Source organism: Labeo rohita, chromosome 3 (assembly GCF_022985175.1).
Source record: "Labeo rohita strain BAU-BD-2019 chromosome 3, IGBB_LRoh.1.0, whole genome shotgun sequence".
NCBI lineage: Eukaryota > Metazoa > Chordata > Actinopteri > Cypriniformes > Cyprinidae > Labeo > Labeo rohita.
Window position 1 is genome coordinate 1,452,446 of NC_066871.1, and position 22,024 is coordinate 1,474,469.

The 22,024-nt window shown below is 27.9% G+C and overlaps 1 protein-coding gene across 2 annotated transcripts in view; it reads left to right on the top strand.

Moving 5' to 3' along the window:
• The window catches only part of coro7 (coronin 7), a 199,173-nt gene that overhangs the window by 16,221 nt on the left and 160,928 nt on the right, over positions 1 to 22,024 (top strand). For both annotated transcript variants that reach the window (XM_051100932.1, XM_051100919.1), the window contains exon 7: positions 11,132 to 11,182. In XM_051100932.1, the coding sequence (XP_050956889.1) occupies positions 11,132 to 11,182 (51 nt within the window). The remainder of the gene's footprint in view (positions 1 to 11,131; positions 11,183 to 22,024) is intronic.

The window sequence follows — 22,024 nt, forward strand, 5'->3', positions numbered from 1 at the left end:
ATAATAATAATAATAATAATAATAATAATAATAACTAATTATTATTATTATTATCTATAGAAAATATTGAAAAAATGTTTTGTTGTTTTAATGCATCAACTTCAAATAAAAAAAACATGGCAAATGTTGCTTTGGCAAATAAATAATAAATAAAATAAAATGAAATTGTTGCTTTTGTTTTACTTAATTAATGGAAATATTTCAAATAAATAAATGAAATGAAATTATTATTGCTATTTTTGTTATTATTTTTATTGTAATTAATTAATTGAAATATTTCAAAATATGTTTTAGTTGTTTTAATGCATCAGGTTCAACTATTGCTTTGGCAAGTAAATAATAAATTAAATGTTTAATAAAATTTATTTATTTATTATTATTATTATTATTATTATTATTATTATTATTAGTTTGTTTATTTTTTAAAAATGATCTTAGTTTATAGTTTAACCTGTAATGATCCAGGAATTTATTTCTTTTAATTTTTTACAGTTAATTAATTACAGTTATTTTAGATTTAGATTGAATTAATTTTTTTTTTTTTTTTTCAGTTTCTTTTCATTTTAGTTCAGACGTTTTGGTAATGTTGTCATGTACTTTTGTTTAGATTTAAAAGAATATATATGTTTCACATTTATTTGTGTTTTTTATTTCAGTGTTCGTTTAAGTAATTTTGGTACTTCAGCAGTTTTTTTTGTGTAATTTTAAGGTTTGTTTGTCATTTTAATGTTTATTTTTTACATTTTATTTAAAATATGGTTTTATCAGTGCATTTTCGTACAAGACAATATAGACAATATATTTGAACTGATTTAATGCTCGCAAACATCATTTCTCATTAGAGCTGTTTTCTTCACCTTTTTTTGTTCTTGTGTTCATATTGTTATATGATCTAAAATATTTATCAGACGCACATTTACTTGTCCGTATGAGGTTTATAGGAGTTTTCTGAAAGTGTTTTCCACAGACAGCAGCACATTCTCACCATTAGATGTCGCCAGAGCGTGTGTTTTTCCCGTCATGCTCAGTCACCACTGCTGATCATGACACTGATTGGCTTGATTAGTGAAAGGCACATTATCACGTCCGCAGGGTGAAACTCATAAAGCTGCCGCTGTCATTGAGCTCTGCAGAGAGTCCTTCGTCAGTCTGACAGCATGTCTGTCACTACGTCTGATTTGGGGAAGCTCATTACATCTGGCCCCTGAAAATCTGCCTTTCAGTCGTTTGTTTTATGTTAATTACACATTCATTATGGAGGGCAAACACTTGATGTAGCCAAACGTGTCAGTATGACAGACGTCTGTGACTCATTTGAAACGTTAAACCACGCCGTCTTTTCTCTCTTTCTATTTTTGGACACAAAGGTTTGTGTTTGGCAGGAGCAGTGTTTAGATTGAGTTTATGGAAAGTGCTTTGTTAAATCAACTGGACGGAGACGTACTGGACTCAGTTTAATGGTGGAAATGTGAATCTGATGGTGTTTTTTTTTATTTATTTTTTATTTTTTAGATATTCCTAGTGCAGTTATCTTATAAAGCATCATATATAAATATGTATATTTCTATTTTAATATGAATGTAAAAAATATATTTTTTAACTTGTTTCTTCCATATTTGTAAAAAAAAAAAAAAAAATTCATAAATATAAAATTATTTTAACATTTATAGAAGTATTATAAATATTATACATTTGTGTAATATAAATAATGTGATTTAAATTGTAATATTTTAATAGAAATGTATTACATTATATTAACTTATTTATATATTTTTTATTAAATAAATATTTAAACATAGATGTTTATTTATTTACTCATATTTGTATGGAATAAAATCATTTTAAACATAATTGAGTATTATAAAGTTTTTATTAATTTGTTTTAATTTGTATTTATTATATTTATTTATTAACATTTTTTATTTAATTAAGATTTTGTCAATTAATTACAATATTTTAAACTAAGTTGTTAGTTTAAAATACAATTTAACATTTTAAAATTATAATTAAATATTTAAAAATACTTTTATATTTATTTGTTTAATTTATTATTTGTATTTATTTATTTTTAAAATGTTTTTATATTAAATTCATTTTAAGTCTATATTTATATATTTTATTTTTAGTTAATATTTTAATGTTTTTATATTTAGTTAAAATTCAGTGTTATAGATTTTATATGAATTTATTACAATATTTTAAACCGTTAAATTGTTACATTTGAATTGTTTGAAAATTTTATTTATTTATTTAATCTGAGCCCACATTCATTTGAATTTAATATTTTAATGTATTTACATTTAATTAAATTCGGATTTATAGATTTCATATTAATTTATTACAATATTTTAAACTGTTAAAGTGTTACATTTAAGTTTTTTGAAAATTTTTCGTTATTTTATTTATTTAATTATTTATTTATTTCATCTGAGCCTACATTGATTTGAATATAATATTTTAATGTATTTATATTTAATTCAGTTCACATTTATATATTTTATGTTAATTTATTGCAGTATTTTAAACTGTTAAATTGTTACATTAAAATTGTTTGAAAATATTTTCATTTTATTAAATATTTGTTTTATCTGAGCCTACATTCATTTGAATGTAATATTTTAATGTATTTATATTGAATTAAAATCATATTTATTTATTGCAGTATTTTGAACTGTTAAATTGTTACATTAAAATTGTTTGAAAATATTTTTGTTTATTTATTAAATATTTTTTTCTCTGAGCCCACCTTCATTTGAAACCTCAAAATAACCCAAATTGTAGTATTTTGAAAAGCAAATGTCATAATGTCCTGTGTGGTAGTTGCTGAGAGCTCAAAGCACACCTGATTTCGGCGGCATCTTTAGCTAGACATTGTTGCGCTTGAAGTATTGCGGAGAGAGGAGAGTTTGACCCGGTGCCAGACCCCCAGAGCGACTGATTTAGCACCCTAAAACAGAGAGTCTGACCCGTGTACAGAGAGTTACGCTCACCCGCCCCCAACCACGAGGAAGTGGGGAGCAATCCATAAAGAAATAATAACAGAGCTGCAGCGCTTTTCCATCAGCCTGTTTAATGCTCTCAGAGGTGCAGAGCCAAAGGATGCCAGAGTTTATGGCAGCATGACGGATCTTAGGATTAGTTTATGAGGAAAAGTCAGGCTGCCTGAGTTTGCACTGAATGCTTTGTCAGTTTTTTTTTTTTTTTTTTCCTTGCTTCTACATGGCAGTAATTCCTGTATTAAGACGTTTTATTTAGTACAAAATATAGATTTTTTTCTATTATTTTTAAAAATTTAAATTTCTATATTTAAAAATGTTTACATAATTTCAATAACTTTTTACTCTATTATTTATATTTAATATATTATATTGTTATATAATAAATATTATTAACATATTTTGAACTCATCAAATCTTTTAAAATAGTTTTATATTAATTTAATTTAGTTTATAAATTATATTAGTATATTAATTTTACAGTATAGATAAACTATGGTTGAAATCAATGTTAAGTATTATTTGTATAGTATCATTGTTTATCAGTAATTAGAATTAAAATATGGTTTTTATATGGTTAAAATATGGTTTTATCAGTGCATTTGCGCACAGTATAAACTATGACTATAATATTTGACTTGATTTAATTTCATATATTTTTTTAAATTTTAGTTATATTTTAAAATGTGTACATAATTTTATTAAATAACTTTTTACATGAACCCTAACCCTATTTATATATTTGATATTAATTTATTAATTTATTAAAAACATTTATTTATTAATTAATTTCTTGAATTTTATATATATATTATTAAATTCAAAGTTATGTATTTTATATTAATTTATTACAATATTTTAAACTGTTAAATTGTTACATTCAAAGTGTTTGAAAATATATTTCTTAAATAACTTTTTAAATATATATTTTTTATATCTTATACTAAACTTAAGAATAACATCTCATCATAGCAGGGTAATAGTGGACCAGAATTCATCCTAAAATATCAAGAGAGAAAAATAAAAACAGGGCAAAGTGAGAAACGTGACACTGGATCACAGACTGAGCTCAGAGGTTGTGGCCTCAGTCGAGTGGGGCTGTAATTTAAGCGAATGAGCCCTTCAATCTCCCCAGATCCACCTTATTAAAGCAAATAAGCAGCGCCAACATGTGCGTTCAATTGCAGCCGTTTTCCCCATTAGGTGAACGGGAGGAGCGGGGAGCGCGACTCTTGACAGGCCTCGTTTGGAGGCATGGACACGCATATTTTATGACACCAAACGCTCGCCACATGAATGGAGACGCTTTCATCCACAGCCACACAGTGCACGTTTATGATTTAAAATCACCATCAAAACATTAAACAGGTGCTGATTTATGGGCTTGTGACTGTGCTTTCATGTGTAAGGGTATTTGCGTTTTTGAATGTATATGCTACACTGTCAGGAAAAAAAAGGTACAGTCCTGTTGCTGGGGTGGTACCCTAAGGTACAAAAATGAAAAGGTACATCTTTGAAAAAAAAAAAACAGAAGTTTTAAATAATTTTTAGGTAGTTGCAAATGTAACGGGTGACGAATTTTAGGATTAGTTTATAAAGAAAAATATTTTTTGATTTTACACTGAATGCTTTGTGTGATTTGTTCTGCTTCTAGATGGTAGACATTTTTGTATAAAAAGTCTGGTGTTTTATATTGTGCAAAACAGTGGTTGTATATTTATATTTAGATATTTTTAATTATATATTTTATGTATCAAAATAATTATGTATTAATTATTAATAATTATTTCTAATACTTAGTATTTTTATATCTGTTATTATTATTATTTTTTTCCCAACAATTATATATTTTTATATTTTAAAAATATTTATATTGAAATTTATATATAATTAATTTGATCGTTTTAATGTAATAATTTTATAATACATTTACATGGAATAAATTATATTTACATTTTATTCATATTTAAATTTCTATATTTTATATTAACTTATTATTTTTAAACTTAGAATCAAGCATTGTTAAAGTTTTAAATTTGTTTGTTTTAATTTGTATTAATTTTAAATATTTTTATATGAAATTCATTTTTAATTTATATTTATATATTTATTTTTTAGTTCTTTATTATTTTAATGTGTTTATGCATTTTTAAATATTTTATTTAATTAAATCATTATTAACTGTATTATTATTTTAATTATTATATTTTTAGATATTATGTTTTTATATTTATTTATATTCATTTTATTTATCATAAAAATGTTTATATTGAATTTAATTCATATTCATGTTTTTGTATTTGTATATTTAAATATTTTAAACGTATTTGATACTAAATAAAAAATAATAAAATATGCCAATATAAATTAAAAAAATATATATTAAAAATACAGTTTTTTTTATTTATATTGGTATATTTTATTCTTTTTTATTTAGTACTTTAATATGTATTTTTGAAATTTAAAATTTCATTTAATTAAATCATTACTACAGTTATTATTATTTTAATTATTACATTTTTATATAAAATAAGAACTGTATATTTTTGTATTTATTTATATTTGTATTTATTTTAAATATATTTCTATTGAATTTAATTAATATATTTTTATATTAGTCTATTCAAATATTTTACATTTATTTGTATATTTAAAATATTTGTGTATTTGAGTAATTGTAGTTTTTATTGATCCTTTTAAAAATATTTTTCTAGCTATTTTATGTCATAAGAAAATTTTTAAATCTCAAGTAATTAACAATTTTAGTTACGTTTTTAACATTGAAACAAACAGTTGAAATAGTATCTCACTCATTTATTTAAGTAATTAATGAAGTTTTTAGAGTACTGTATCATCCAGGGCAGCTGTTTACAGTTTGTTGGCAGAAAAGAGGATTGTGGGATGTTTACTTGAGCAGGCTCATTAAAATCAATGTGAGAATGAGAGCTGAAATGACACACACTGATTGAACAGCTGTTGCACACACACACACACACACACATTGAGTGTGTGTTTGATTGCGTTGTGTCTGCGTGTGATGGGCGTCAGGGGTCAGACTGTGTGTCAGACGGTGTGGAGTCTGTTGAGTTTGAGTAGACGTGTAATAAAAGCCTCCTTGTAGAATCACGGCTCTCTGTTTACAGCTGCACTGATTCTGATGTGTGTTTACATTGACCGTGATCTCAGCGGCTGATCTGGGATCAGTGCAGTCTGTCAGGTCTGGTCTGAGTGCTCAGGGGTGAGACTGACCCCCCTCTCTCTCAGGACCGTAGGGCATTGTGGGTGGGCTGAGCCTGACGGCCCATGTTTGCAGCGTCAACCTATAAACAGCAAATAAAACAGCAGAACTGCACAGTGCATGACATGACAGATCATTTCAGTAACAGACCGTATGCTCCTAAAGAGATAAAGTGAGGGAAAACTGCTAGTTGCTGGTTTTGAAATGAGGGTTTAATGTAGGCAGTGGGTTTTGTGTTTTATGTAGGCTGTGTTCAGAAAGGAATAATAGCAAATGACATACTATGTAGTGCACACTCAATACACAATCAGATTTTTTTTTAAATAGCATGTGGTTGTGCATCATGAAGTGACACTATGATCTACTACATTATCATCACACAACCCCAATACTAGCATGTTTAATAAAGCAAATACGTTTTTTTTTTTTTTTTTTTTTAATGCAGTTTTGTGGTTAAACATCAACTTTTGGTCACCTGATTGACTGATGAGTGACAAACTAAAAATGTAAATTACCGTTTATATTATTTTAATAACAACAACAAAAATACTAATTTTATTTAAATAATTTGATAAAAATATTTGTTTTAATAATAATAATAATAATAAATAATAATAATAATAATAAAAAAACTGTTTATCAAAATATTGAAATAATAATTATAATAATAATAATAATTATTATTATTATTGTTTTTGTTGTTGTTTTTGTTGTTATTATTATCATTATTATTATTATTATTATTATTATTATTATTATTATTATTATTACTGCTACTACTATGATCTAAACAGTTTTTGAACTTTGAACCAAATAATAAAAAGCAATATGTAATAATAATTTTATCAATAATAATAATAATAATAATAATAATAATTAAAATGATTAAAAACGTATTTAAAATATTATGTTATAAAAATATTATTATTATTATATTGCCTTATTATTTGGTTTAGAGTAAAAAAAAATCTTTTAAAGAATGTTGTTGTTGTTGTTATTATTATTAATAATAATAATAATTATTATTAATAATAATAATAATAATAATAATAATTATTATTATTATTATTATTATTATTATTGTCAAATAAGTCAAACAAGTTATAAGATTAATATAAGTCAAATAAGTTACTTTTCATTGTAGGTACTTTAATACTTTTACTTTTTTGTAATAATGTAATAATAATAATAATAATAATAATAATTATTATTATTATTATTATTATTATCATTATTATTATTATTATAATTATTAAATTATAATAATAAATTAATAATAATAATAATAAAATGATAATAGTAGTCATCAGAAATAATCTCAACTGCAAATGAACATTTTTACTTGGAACAAGAAACTATAATGATATTATTATTATTATTATTACTATTATTATTTTGCATTGTAGAATACAGTATTCTGCACAGTTTGCTCTGTTGCACGTCTAGTATGCATACTGCTAAAATAGTACTATGTGATATGGTAATATGCTGTTCCAAGTAGTTTTCACATTTACAATCCATTATTACTCATCTCACATACAAACTAACATTATAAGATGGGCCCAGTAGTGTTTGAAAACCTCTGCTTTATTTGTGATGGTTGTGCTCTTTAATTTGCTGTTGTTCAGCAGTAAAAGCAGCATGTCACTGTGAAACAGTGCGGCTCTGTGCGAGCGGCTGCTGTTTGCGTTTACGCTGTTATCTTGATTTGTTGTCTTGGTTTGGATGACTTGTGTCTGGGGTGTTTGTCTGGAGAAGAGCTGCCAGTGGTTACTGACAATGTCTTATGGGTGCATCATGGATAAAAAGCATTATTCACTATGTCTGCTCTCAGAACCGAAACCACACTAGCGAGCTGCCTACGTAGGCGGCATTTAAAAGCATTTTAGGCACAATGTTGACTATAAATAAGCTTATTTTGTTTAAAAGAAAAGCATGCCATAGAGGTACTAAAAATATTCACATCAGTTGTTCGTCCTGCGTAGAAAAGACTATTTTATGCAGTGTTTGTGTGTTTTCTGGCTCTTATCTCTGAGGACTCTTGAGAGAATGTGTCAGTCCCTGGTCTTCATTAAGGATCTGTTGGGTCGAGTGAAGACGTAGTGCTGGTCGCAGCCTGTTTCTATTAGCTCTCATTTCCTTTCACTGATCCAGTTCTGCGTCCCGATTGGCTGTGTTTGAGTGTGATGGGGTCGTCTGATGGTCACTGATTGACTGAACTGATTTTGACGTCGAGTTCAGTCTGCAGTGGGATTTACGCTGCCAGTTCTGTTGACAGACTCGTAACAAATACCACATGAAGCAATTTTTACCGTACGATAATAATCGAGGCACAGCGCACTTAGTCAGCACACTCAAACAAACGCCTAAAGAGTCACATTACAGTCATGAAAGTGTTATTTTAGGATTTTGATGCAACAGCATCGTGACTGTGCGAAATTGTGCTATGGTGTTGATGTCTAGAGAGCAGTCATATTTTAAATGTAAATGCATATATATTTATATTTTTTATTTATGAGCAATACCAGTGCGATATGGCTATATATCGGCATCCAAGTGCCTTAGGTAATCACAGCGTGCCGATGTACAGCCATATCTCACAGCTGCGAGTGTGATATTGCATTTATTCAACAGTTCGACGGCACGAGTGTGTGCATACATAAGAAACAACAAGAGTGTCTTTAAAAACCCTCTTTTGTGCAGAACTACTTCCTTCCACCACAAATTCGGATCTTTGTTTGAAAGTTGAACAGATGAGCGCAAGCCTAATTCGAAACCGTCACTTTAGAACTTTTAGAACTTTTAGAACTAGTGGCGAAGAAACGTTGAGTTGCTTCATTAAAAACTCATTGTATTACTGTATTAAAAGCTCACTGTATAATGTGTAGTAGAGTATTATGAGATAGAGATTGACTGAGTGAGTGTGATTACCTGCATCTGATACAGCATTCATTCTTCAGCTCAATCTCATATTCACAATCAAACATTAGTTTGAATGTCCACTGAGGAAAGTGATATCTTTGTCACAGTATCCTTTCATCTGTTAAGGGTGATTTCCGATGACAGCGCTGCTCAGTGCATTTGTGAGCTGTGAAAGGCTGTTGTAAAAATAAATAAATAAAGTCTCTTTCAATATAAAGTCTTTACTGCTGACTCACTCTTAAAAACAGTCTGTTGTCGCCGTCTAATGGCGGAAGGATGAAACTAAAATCACCGTCATGAACACGCGCACTAGTTTCCCAATACTAGGGCTGCCCCCTAATAGTTGACTAACCCTTAATTGGCGAAAAGAGGCTTGGTTGACCAAAATTTAAGTAGTCACTTAGTCGCAGAAGAAAAGAAAATCCACAGGAAGTGGCGAAGTCAAGCAGAGCGTGACGGACAGATCATTAACGGCTGGTCTGTGTGGTAATATAGTACATCGGGCAGGACATCTAAACGCTCACCTATCGACCTGAAATATGGATGTTCATTAGAAAGATATATGTGGTAGCAACTTGCATGGCTGCTCAATCTAATGTTAACCAAGAAAAATGTGCGCTATTCAAGTGTCTATGCGAAGTGTGGAAGCTTAAAGGAGAAGTCCACTTCCAGACTTCCAGAACAACAATTTACAGACAATGTACTCACCCCATTGTCATCCAAGATGTTCATGTCTTTCTTTCTTCAGTTGTAAAGAAATTGTTTTTTGAGGAAAACATTTCAGGATTTTTCTCCATATAATGGACTGATATGGTGTCTGAGTTTGAACTTCCAAAATTAATTTTAAATGCAGCTTCAAACAATTCCAAATGCAGCTGTAAACGATCCCAGCTGAGGAAGAAGGGTCTTATCTAGCGAAACGATCAGTTATTTTCATTTAAAAAAAATACAGTTTAAATACTTCTTAATCTCAAACGCTCGTCTTGTCTTGCTCTCCCTGAACTCTGTGTATTCTGTCTCAAGACAGTTAGGGTATGTTAGGGTATGAAAAACTCCAATCGTATTTTCTCCCTCAACTTCAAAAATCTTTTCAAAATCATCCTACATCGCTGCAGAAGTACCGACACAGTCTTTGCAAAGTGAACATGCAAAGAAGATCAAACACCCTTAACAAAAAAGGTAAAACAGCGATATAGGATGATTTTGAAGTTGAGGGTGAACATAAGATGGGAGTTTTTTGACATACACTAACTCTCATGAACCGGAACAAAACAGAGGTTGGAAAGAGCAAGACAATACAAGTGTTTGGCATTAAAAAGTATGTAAATTGTATTATTTTTATGAAAATAACCGATCGTTTCGCTAGATAAGACCCTTCTTTCTCGGCTGATCTCGTTTTGAGATCATTTGAAGCCACATTTAAACTGCATTTTGGAAGTTCAATCTCAGGGCACCATATCAGTCCATTATATGGAGAAAAATCTGTAATTGTTGTTCTGGAAGTGGACTTCTCCTGTAACAAACCGCATACTTGATGTATAAACGAGTACATTCTCACCTAAAAAAAACTCTTGAAACTACATTCCGTGACAAAATCAGTATTATCTTTAAAATTATAAAGATATTTCGGCATCCGCCATGACACTCGCTGTGAGAAATACTGCAATCGCAGAGAAACAAACGGTGAAACAGTTGGAGTTCTGTTATTACTAAAATATTGCACTGCTCTCAGCCAATCAGATACGAGGACCGGAAAGAACTGTTGTATAAATATAAATATATAAAAATAATTGTAATATATTTCAAAAAAGTTAATAGATATTTTTTTTACTTAGTTTAGTTGAGGTTGACCATATTATTAAAAAAACAAAAATATAACCTTTATTTTTAAATAGCATTCCTCAGTGCAGCCTTATTATATGTGTTTTTGTATTAATAAATGCTGTATTTTAACCTCTGTTTTTTGTTTCCCCAGGACAAAAAGCTGCGCCTCTTTGACCCGCGGGCCCAGCCGTCAGCGGTTCAGGTACTGTTCAGACATCTTCTGTTAAAGCAGCTTCATGACTGAGTCTGTAAACTTACTCTGACCTGCTTCTGCTCTTGCGCTCAAGATTATTATTGTTTTCTTATACTGTCAGCTATACTGCCATTTACAGCTGAAAAAACTACATAAACACATTGGTCGGGGATTTCGGTGATCATGTTTGACATCTGTTTATTTTTGCGTATCATTTTGTTTCATACTACTCCGTTTTGTTTGGGTTAGTTGACTTTGTTTCTACATTTTAACACGTGAAAATGTTTTACATCAGTTTGTACACTACCGTTCAAAAGTTTGAGGTTGTTTTAAATGTTTTTTGAAAAAGTCTCTTCTGCTCACTAAGGCTGCATTTATTTGATTAAAAATACAGTAAAAACAGCAAAATTGTGAAATAATATTACAATTTAAAATAAGTGTTTTTCATTTGTATATTATTCAAAATGTAATTTATTTCTGTGATCAAAGCTGAATTTTCAGCTTCAGCTTCAGTGTCACATGACCCTTCAGAAATCATATTTTTGTGAAAACTAATTTTTTATTCAGGATTATTTGATGAATACAAAGAACAGCACTGATTTAAAATGGAAATCTTTATTTAATTATAAATATTTGTACTACCACTTTCAATCAATTTAACGCATCCTTGCTGAATAAAAGTATTAATTTCTTTTAAGAAGTACACTTTTGAATGGTAGTGTATATGTAACTCCATCTGTTGTATTTTTTTAGTCACTCCATTCACCCCTCAGCTTTTATATTCTATCTTTAGCCAATCAGATCGCTGTTGCCTCAGAAGCTCATTCTGATTGGTTGATTAATTCATTCATAAACTCTGCTGTTTCTCATGAGCTGGTGAAGCCATGGGAAACCACTGAACCCTGGGAAAAAGTACGATGCCTGTGTGAACTTTGTTTTCGACTGTCGAAACCTGTCGAGTGTCTGTTTGAGAGCCAATCAATCCCACCGATTTTAGCAGGAACGAGGAAGTTCGGGTCAGATCAGATCAAACATTCCCACAATCCTCGTTAGGGCGGAGCGCTGACCTCAGTGGAGGTTTCTCCCTGTGTTTGTGCCGTCTTCTGAAGGTAAATAAAGCTCAGGTGAATCAGATGGGTCATGCCGGATTAGATATTACCCACGCTGCTCTCTGAGCAAATAGCTGGCAGCTCTGACACTTTACTGAGGAGATTAGTGTCGAGATCAGACGTCTGTGGCCTGGCGTGATCTCAAACACACACTCGTGTGATCTGCTCCTGGATTTGTTCCCAGTCCTTCCTGTCAGGCGCTTCTCAGGTGTGTAATTAGGTGTCGGTGTAATGTTAGATTTGTGTATCTGATGTTTGTCCTGTTCAGAGCGTTTCTTCTTCACCTGCCGTCTTCTCATGTGGTCTGATTGCAATTGTAGTGTATTGTAGTGTGATTTGTGTTGAGGCATGTTATTGTTAATCAATCCTGAAGGTCTTGTTTGATTATATGGACTTTTCCAAAAAGGTTAGGATGCATTAAAAAAGTGCAGCTGTGTTGCTTTCAAATGATTGCATGTGACCAGAAGTTGCAAGAATTTGTACTTTTACCTGCATGTTGTTGGCATCTGATGACCAAAGATGAGCTTAGATGCACTGAAATCCAATCCACTGTATTTATTTTGTGAATAACTTCGCTACATGTGTTAAGCCTTGTTTATATTTTGTAAACTTTTGTTTAATTTTGAAAAAAAAAGAAAATATTATTTGTTCGCTTGTTCATTCGTTCATTTTAAATAATTAATCAAGCAAAAATCAAATTTCTTTATTGACATTTGTTTGTTTATATTTATTTATTCATGCATTTCATTTAAATTAATAATCAAGTAAAAAAATTGCATGATTTTTTTTTTCCTTTTCCCATTAATTCTCTTTTCATCCTTTCATGCATTCATGCATTCATTTTATTTAAATTATTAGTCAAGTAAAAATCACACAAATTTTTTTATTTTCATGAAGAAAATTGCTTGATTTTTTTTTTTCTTTCCCATTTTTCTCTTTACCCTTTTCCCATTCATTCATTCATTTTAAATGATTTCTAGTAATCACAATTATTAAATTTGTTATTATTTAATATTCATTTCATTGTTATTATTATTATTATTTTAAATTTTCTTGAATTTTTTTTGTAAGAAAAAAACTTGATACAGTGATAACAGTTTTCATTTTTCTAAAATTTTCTTTAATTATATATATGATTAAAACAAGATAAAGATATTCTCTAAAAGGAGTATGATAAAATATATTAATTAAAAGCAGTAAAGTAAAATGCAGATGTTGAGAATAAATAATATAAATGAAGAAAGAAAAATTTGTACTTATTTACTTTATTAATTTTAAGTGTATTTTACATGGAAAACATACATAAATGAGGAAAAATCAAGTAATTAATCAATAATAATAATAATTATTATTATTATTATTTTTTTTTTAATTTTCTTGTTTTTCACTTCATTCATTTTAAATGGATTTTACTTAGAAAATGGTGAAAAGGGAAAAAAAACAAAGAAAAGAAAAAGTTTATTTCAGTCACTTTTATGCAGTAAACATACTTTTTTTTTTCACTCTATTTGTCCTCTGCAGTGTCAGGAAAAAGGTACAGCAGTGGTACTTTTCAAAAGGTACATCTTTGTACCTTATTTACCTCTAAAGGTGCATATTAGTACCTAAAATCTGTATGTTAATACCTAAATGCTACAGCTTTTGTACCTTTTTTCTGAGCGTGTGGTAGATTCTAAAAAACAAACAGTGATCTGAAACGTTACAAAGTTACGTTTCATTTAGCATCTCCCTTTCTCTTTCTCTTTCTCTCGACCCCTCTGTAGTCACACTGAGTCTGATTCTTGACAGGCCAGCTTGTTTTGTGACCACATCCAGCTGGCACCGCAAGAGCGGCGTGTGCGCCCACCACCCCATTAACATCACATTGACTCCAGTGCCTTTAATGAGCCGTCACGGGCCAACCCTAACAAAACACAGCCTGACAGGCCTTATAATCGGCCCTGTGTTTACTCACAAAACCTTAAAACGCCACAGCCACGCTCCTGTGCTGACAGAAAGCCGTGCGCTCGGGCACAGGCACGCTCCCGCGCGTCCCGACAGCTCCACGGCGCTTCCACACAGCACCGATGCACGGGCCACAATGTAAACACAGGCGCTTGAGACGCGTCTGAAAGCTGCTGTGTTGTTTATAGACTCCAGCTCATGCGAAAAGCAGCCGTTTGTCATCGCAGAGCCCGTAAAACAATGCTTTCATGCGCCGGGTGATGAAAGCCGTCCGTTTCTGGAGCGACCGCACAGCACGGCCGCGTTTCTTCGACAGATCGTCTGATATAGACAGGTGGGGTAAAAATAGAGGCTAATTGTACGTGGTATTTACGGGAAAGAGGCGAAAGTGTGTAATTTGCGCTTTTGGACGGCACGAGCAGGATCTGTAATCAGCGCTCGCGTACGCTCGAGCACACGGCTGTATTTAGGTAGCTGGCACAGCCGTGTCTGTGGTTTCGAGAGCCGCTCGCTTTGAGATTTCCTGCTGCGTCTTGATTTTTACATGATAAATGCATATTTAAGGGCCTAACTCGCACCAAACCACCGCTCCAACTGCAGACTGGATTTTGTTTTTAGACTCTGGCTTGTGGTTTGGTGCATCCCTAACCTCCTCATCACCGTGAGGTGTAACTGTCCATTTTTAGTTATGTTTACGTTTTAGATTTATTGGAAGACATAATAAACAAGATGCAAGCTATATCAATAGCGGTTACAGCATTATGCTGATTTTCAGAGAAAATAATCTGTCTATCTGTCTGTCTGAATTTGATCTATTGTGTTTTATTAGTTTTATTTCATTTTTTTTTAAAAATAATACATTTGTCAAGTTAATATTACAATATATTTATTTTATTATTTATTTTACATTTAAACAAGTGAAGATCATAAGTGTTTTCTTATTTTTAAAAAATCATTTAAATTATAATGTAGAATTACTAAAATCTTATTTTATTAATTTAATTGTATTATTTACTTTTATTTAAGATTTATTTTAGATTTTAGATATAGATTTATTTTAGATAATAATTTATTATAATTCATTTTATTTATTAATTTTATTAATAAATGTGTCAAATAAAAATCACACTGTTTCAAAATAAAATTGTATTTATTTATTGTATGATTTTTATTGACTGATTTTATTTAATTTTATTATGTATTTTTAGATTTATTTAAGATTTATTTTAGATTGTATTTAAATAAGTTATTTATTTATTTATTTTATTTTATTTGTATTAATTTTATTTATTAATTTTCTTAGAACATTTTTCCAATAAAAGCACACTGTTTATTTACTGTTTGAAGTTAATTCTATTTATTTATGGTGTTATTTTATTTAAGATTTAATTAATTTATTTATTTTATTAATACTTTTGTCAAAAAATCACAATATTTATATTATATATATATAATATATATATATATTACTAATTAAATTGTTATTTTAGATTTATTTAAGATTTATTTTAGGTTTTTATATTATTTATTGTATTGGATTTTATTTCATTTAATTTTGTTATTTATTTTACATTTTTTTTAAAGATTTGTTTTAGATTTTATGTAAATTATTAAATTAATACATTTTTTATTCGTATTCAACTGTATTCATTTTTTAATAAAAATGTTCGAATAAAAATCACACTATTTATTTGTTTAAATTTTGTTTTTATTATTTTGTGGTGTTATTTTATTTAAGATTTAAACAATGAGTCAAGTAAAAATCGTAAGTGTTTGCTTTTTAAAATTTCATTTAAATAATTAATTTTTATTAATTTATTTTAATACTTTTGTACTTTTTGTTATTTATATTTGTTTTTTATTCATTTAATGTAATTATTTATTTTAGATTTAATTTAAATAGTAAAACGTAATAATTTATTCTTTTTATTCATTTAATTAATAAATGTGTCAAATAAAATCACACTGTTTATTTATTTTTAAAACGTAATTTTATTTATTGTGTAATTTTATTTTATTTATTAATTTTAATTTTGTTATATATTTTAGATTTAAGATTTCTTTTAGATTTTAATTCAATAAATGTATTAATTTTTTAGTCATTCATTTTCTTAAGTGTTTCAAATCACACCATTTATTTTTTACATTTATTTTTATACATTTTCTCATTTATTTATTTAGGTTTTAAACAATTAGTCAAGTGAAAATTATTATTTACTTATTTGTATACATTTTTAAATAATAAATAATACATTTATTTTTATTCATTTTATTTATTCATTTTATCTAAATAAGTCAAGTAAAATCACAGTTGCAGAAATGCACTTACAGTGGAAGTACTTCAGGGAATAACTGTTAAAAATACACTTTTTTTTTTTTTTTTTTACACTTACAACCACAATAGCAAGGTTATATTACATCTTTGAAGTTTAGCGTTATGTCACTAGAAAATCTGTTAACCTGCTAACTTTCACTCACACAAGGATCCCAGCAACAGATGTGCCAAAACTATTCACACAGCTTTTGTTTTCACCATTTCAGCACTGCAATTATGTCAGTTGTTCATCCATCTAATCCGTCCCACCGCCAAAAGAGCGATTTAGACACTTCACAGCTCAAATAATAAACAGTCGTGTACAGAATGATTCATGTAAGTGCCTTAACAAAAACACAAGCCTCACTTTTCTGTTTTTAAACCCTGGCTGCTTGTCCTCCATTGTAAGTGCATTACTGTATTTATTTGAGGGATGAATTAGAATAATTTTCAGTGGCAATCGATATTATATGCCAACTGCTATCATTAGAGCTTGAATCTGGAGCATTCCTGCATTTTACAAACCTCTGAAGGGTCACCGGGTTTAACGGAGTTTTATACCCAGCATGCTTTGCTGTCACTCTTGCGGTTTAGCGTCAATTAGGAAACTGATCGTGTCTTTCAGAGGAGCTGTTATGGAGCGGGTGGGACGCGCAGGTCTTCAAGAGACGCGTGTTTTCTTGATGCGTGTGTCTTTTTGTGTGTGTGTTTCAAATTACAGAGCTGAAAATACTCCTCATAGTTTCAGGCCGCGCTGGCGCGCTGCGGTCCCTGGCAGCGAGGGGAAGCAGGAAAGGGAATATTTTCTGGACACGGGGGCCAGATTTCTCGATTTCGACTTCGGCTTCTGCTGCTTTTTGTGAAATCGGAGAGCCTTTGGAACGGAGAGGGCACCAAAAAAAAAGCTAAACGTTGAGAGTAGACTGAGCGACTGCAGGGGTTTGTGGGAGATGCAAACGCTTCACACAAGAAGGAATGAGTACGTTGGGTATATATTAGTCCCGTGGGTTAAACTCGCATCAGAATGTGCTGAAAACAAGCGGTGTGCGCTTCTGTGGAAGAATGGAAACTCATAGTCCATAATTCTCAGCAGATAATAAGAGAAGCGTTATTGAATCCAGATCAAGTATAACGAAAAGCACTTTCATCCTGTTTTGCATGCTAATTCTTATAATTTGAGACAACCTGGTTTCCCAGCGGGAACTTTAGATGTGAGTGTCTTTAGAGAAGATGTTGGACAGCTGCATTTTCATAATTAAAAATGCCATGAGAGCATTTGCTATGGCTTGATTTCTGTATGTAATGTTAAACCGTGTTATATGTGAAGACTGAAGGTTTTCATTGTTTCTTAAAGAAGCTTCTTTTGCTCACCGAGGCTGCCTTTATTTGATCAAAAATACAGTAAAATTGTGAAAAATTATTACAATTTAAAATAGCTGTTTTCTATTTGAATATATTTTAAAATATAATTTATTTTTCTGTGATGATAGGCTGAATATTTAGCATCATTACTCCAGTCTTCAGTGTCACATGATCCTTCAGAAATCAGTCTAATATGATGATTTGAACAGAATTAGTAGTGTATTTGCTTTTACATATTTATTTAGTTTTATTTTTATGTAATTATTAGTTTATTTATAGTTGTGTTTACATTTGTTCGTTTTTACTACTTTATTTTTTAAACTGATTTTTGTTTACTTAATTTTATTGATTTTTTTTTTTTTAAATTAATTTTATTTGTTCAATAATTTCACTTAAGTGCTTATATTTATTAACCTATTTGTATTTATACATTTATGCATTTTAATGTATACATTTATTTTGTATTCTTTATCTTTTTAATTAATCTAAATTAGTTTTTATTTGTTCAGTAGTTTCACTTATTTAATTACTTATTTTTTGTTTATATTTATTTACCTTTTTGTATTTATTCATTATTAAATATTTAATTCATTTTTTTTTATTAATTTATTCTATATTCTTTACCTGTTTTTGTTTTGTTTTTTTTTATTTATTTGATTAAAAATATAAACACAAAATAAGTAAGTTAAATATTTGATTTGAATATTTATTTATTTATTTTATTTATTTATTTATTTATCTTTTTATTTTTTGTTAGTTATGAATGTATTCATACTTATTTTATGTTTACATTTATTCACTTTCACTTATTTTTTTAGTTTACTTTTTAAAATTTATTTTAATTTATTGGTTTAGGTTTTTTTTTTTTTTTACTTTTTTGTTTAGAATTATTTACCTTTAATTGTTTGTATTTATTTATTTATACATACTTTTATGTATATATTTTTATTTGTTTATTTTTATACATTTTTGTAATGTAAGTTATTTCTGTGACGTAAAGCTTCTTTACTTTTGACATTTATTTATTGAAATTTATTGAAATTTATTTTTATTTGTTCAATAATTTCACTTATTTAATTGCTTATGTTTATTTACTTATTTGTATTTACTTAATTCATTTATTAATTTATGCATTTTAATGTATAAATTTATTCTGTATTCTTTACCCTTTTTATTCATTTAAATTTGTTTTTATTTGTTCAATAATTTCACTTATTTAATTATTTATTTTCTGTTTTGTTTGTTTATTTTTTTGGTTAAAATATAAACAAAATAAGTTTAGGTAAAATATTTGTTTTTACGTATTTATTTAGTTATTTGTTTGTTTAACTTTTTGGTTAATTATTAATTTATTCATATTTATTTTACTTATTTAATTTTTAATTGACTTTATTTTTTACTTATTTTTTTCATTTATTCATTTATTTTTTTTATCTTTTTGTTTAGAATTATTTACTTTTAATTATTTGTATTTATTTGTATATATGTATTTATATGTATTTATTATTATTTTTTTATTTTTTTTAATGTAATTTTTTATGTGATGTAAAGCTGACTTTTCAGCATCATTACTCCAGATTTGCTGCTCAAAAAACAGTTATTATTATCAGTGTTAAAAACAGCTGTGCTACTTCATATTTTTGTGGAAACTGATGCATTTAAAAGTTTGGGGTTAGTATAAAAAAAAAAAAAAAATTCACCAAGAGTGCCTTAAATTAGTAAAAAGGACAGTAAAGACATTTATAATGTTACAAACTATGTCTGTTTGTCTATGTCAATCTTATTTATAAAAATTCTTAAATTTGTTTTGACCCCCCCAAAAAAAAAAAAAATTTGCATATTAGAATGATTTGTGAAGGATCGTGTGGCACTGAAAACTGGAGTAATGATGCTGAAAATTCAGATTTGGTCACAGAAATATATTACATTTTAAAATATTTTCAAATAGAAAAAACTTCCTTTAAATTAAAACAAATATTTTGCAATTTTAATGTATTTTTGATCACATAAATGCAGCCTTTGTGAGCAAAAGACAAAATATCATACTTTGATGCTGAAATATAATGATGCAGTCATATTAAAAGCAGTGAGGGATTTTGGTTCTTGAAATCCTGCATCTTTTCTGACTTAAAATGATGAGTGGCTGTTGAAGTGAGCAGCTGGATCATAAAACAGTCTTGGCTGAGCGACATTTCCAGGGTTTCAGATGAATATAAATGCTAAACGCTCACAGCTCGACTCCAGATCCTCAGTGAACCTGGCTGTGCTGTTTCCATATGGAGGAAGAAAAATGATGTTTACTGTTTGAGGATGTGTAATACAAACATTACGTTCTATAGTATCAACATTTGTAAATATGATGTACAACATTTATTGTTTCGCTCCAGGAAAATTTGACGGCATTGTGTAAAAATGTGATATTGATTTATGTGGAAGGGGATGTTTGCTGGTAATAGTTTATCAACTAATTAAATAGATCCCATTTACTCAAAGCCAGGGTTATTCATTTCACTTTACAGACCCAGTTCTTGGTATGAAAACAGTTTCAGACGTGCCGTACACCATCATCACTGTGCTGAATAGTATTCATAGTATGACTCTGTTACTGTAAACCCTTCAGAGTGGAGATGTGCACTATAAATGCAGGACATGAGTGGAGAAAAACAGACAAAAGGATATCTTTACTGTATCAAAGAATTTTTTTATATCGATTGGTTAATGATATGTATTTATTCATTTGTACTTTTTTATTTATGCATTTATTTACTTATATTGTTTACATTTATTTACTTGTAATTGTTTTCTATTTTTTATTCATTTATTTATTTATTTTTATTTATTTTTATTTTATTTATTTTATTTATTTAATAAGTTTTATCAGTTTTTTTATTGTAATTTATTACATCTGTCTTTCAGAAATGATAATAATATGCTACTTGAACAAAATAAGTAAAATGTATTCGTTTTTACATATTTATTTAATTTGTTTTATTTAAAAATTTTTTGAAGGTCATTTAATTTTATTTTTGTTTGTTCAATACTTTCACTTATTAAATTACTTATTTTTTGTTTATTTTATTGATTTAACTATTTATTTATTCATAATTAATTAATTAATACATTTCATGTATTATTTTTTCTGTATTCTTTACTGTTATTTATTTTATTTATTTACTTATATTGTTTACATTTATTTACTTCTACTTGTTTGTATGTATTTATTTTTATTTTTATTCATTTAATTATTTAGTTTTACTTTGTTTTATTTATGCATTTATCTATGGTTATTTTTGTTTACTTTATTTGTATTTATTCATTTATATACATATTTTCATGTATTTTTATTTCATTTTCATTCATTCATTTATTTAAATTTTTTTTACACTTTTTTTAATGTATTAATTTATTAATTTATTTTTATGTATTTATTTAAATATATAAACAAAATACATAGTGAAATGTTTTTCCATTATTAATTTTTTTTTTTATTTAATTGTGGATTTATTTATACTTATTTTTTCTTTACATGTATTTACTTTTACTTATTTTTTTAAAATGACATTTATTTTCATGATTTTCATTTAATTATTTTTTATTCATTCAATAATTTTACTAATGTAGTTACTTATGTTTATATTTATTTACCTGTTTATATTTATTTATTTATTTATTATTTTTTGTTTATACATTTTTATGGATTTTATGCATCTTTTCCTGTTTTATTTGTTTATGTATTTATTTAAAAATAAGTAGTAAATAAGTACAAATGTATGGTGTTTTTTTTTTTTTTTTTTTTTTTTTTTTTTTTTTACATATTTATTTATTTATTTTTTAGTTATGGATTTATTTATTCTTATTTTTTTCTATTTATGTATTCAATTTTACTTAATTTTTAATTGACATTTTATTTTTACTATTTTTATTTATTAATTACATTTTTTAAATTTCTTTGGATTTATTTATTCAATAATTTTACTTAACTGCATATTTTTGTTTATTCATTTAATTGTTAATACATAATTTATTCCGTATTCTTTATTTGTTTGCTTTCATTTAATTTATTTTTTACTTTTTAGTTTATAACTATTTACTTTTTATTTAGATTTGCTTATTTTTATTTAT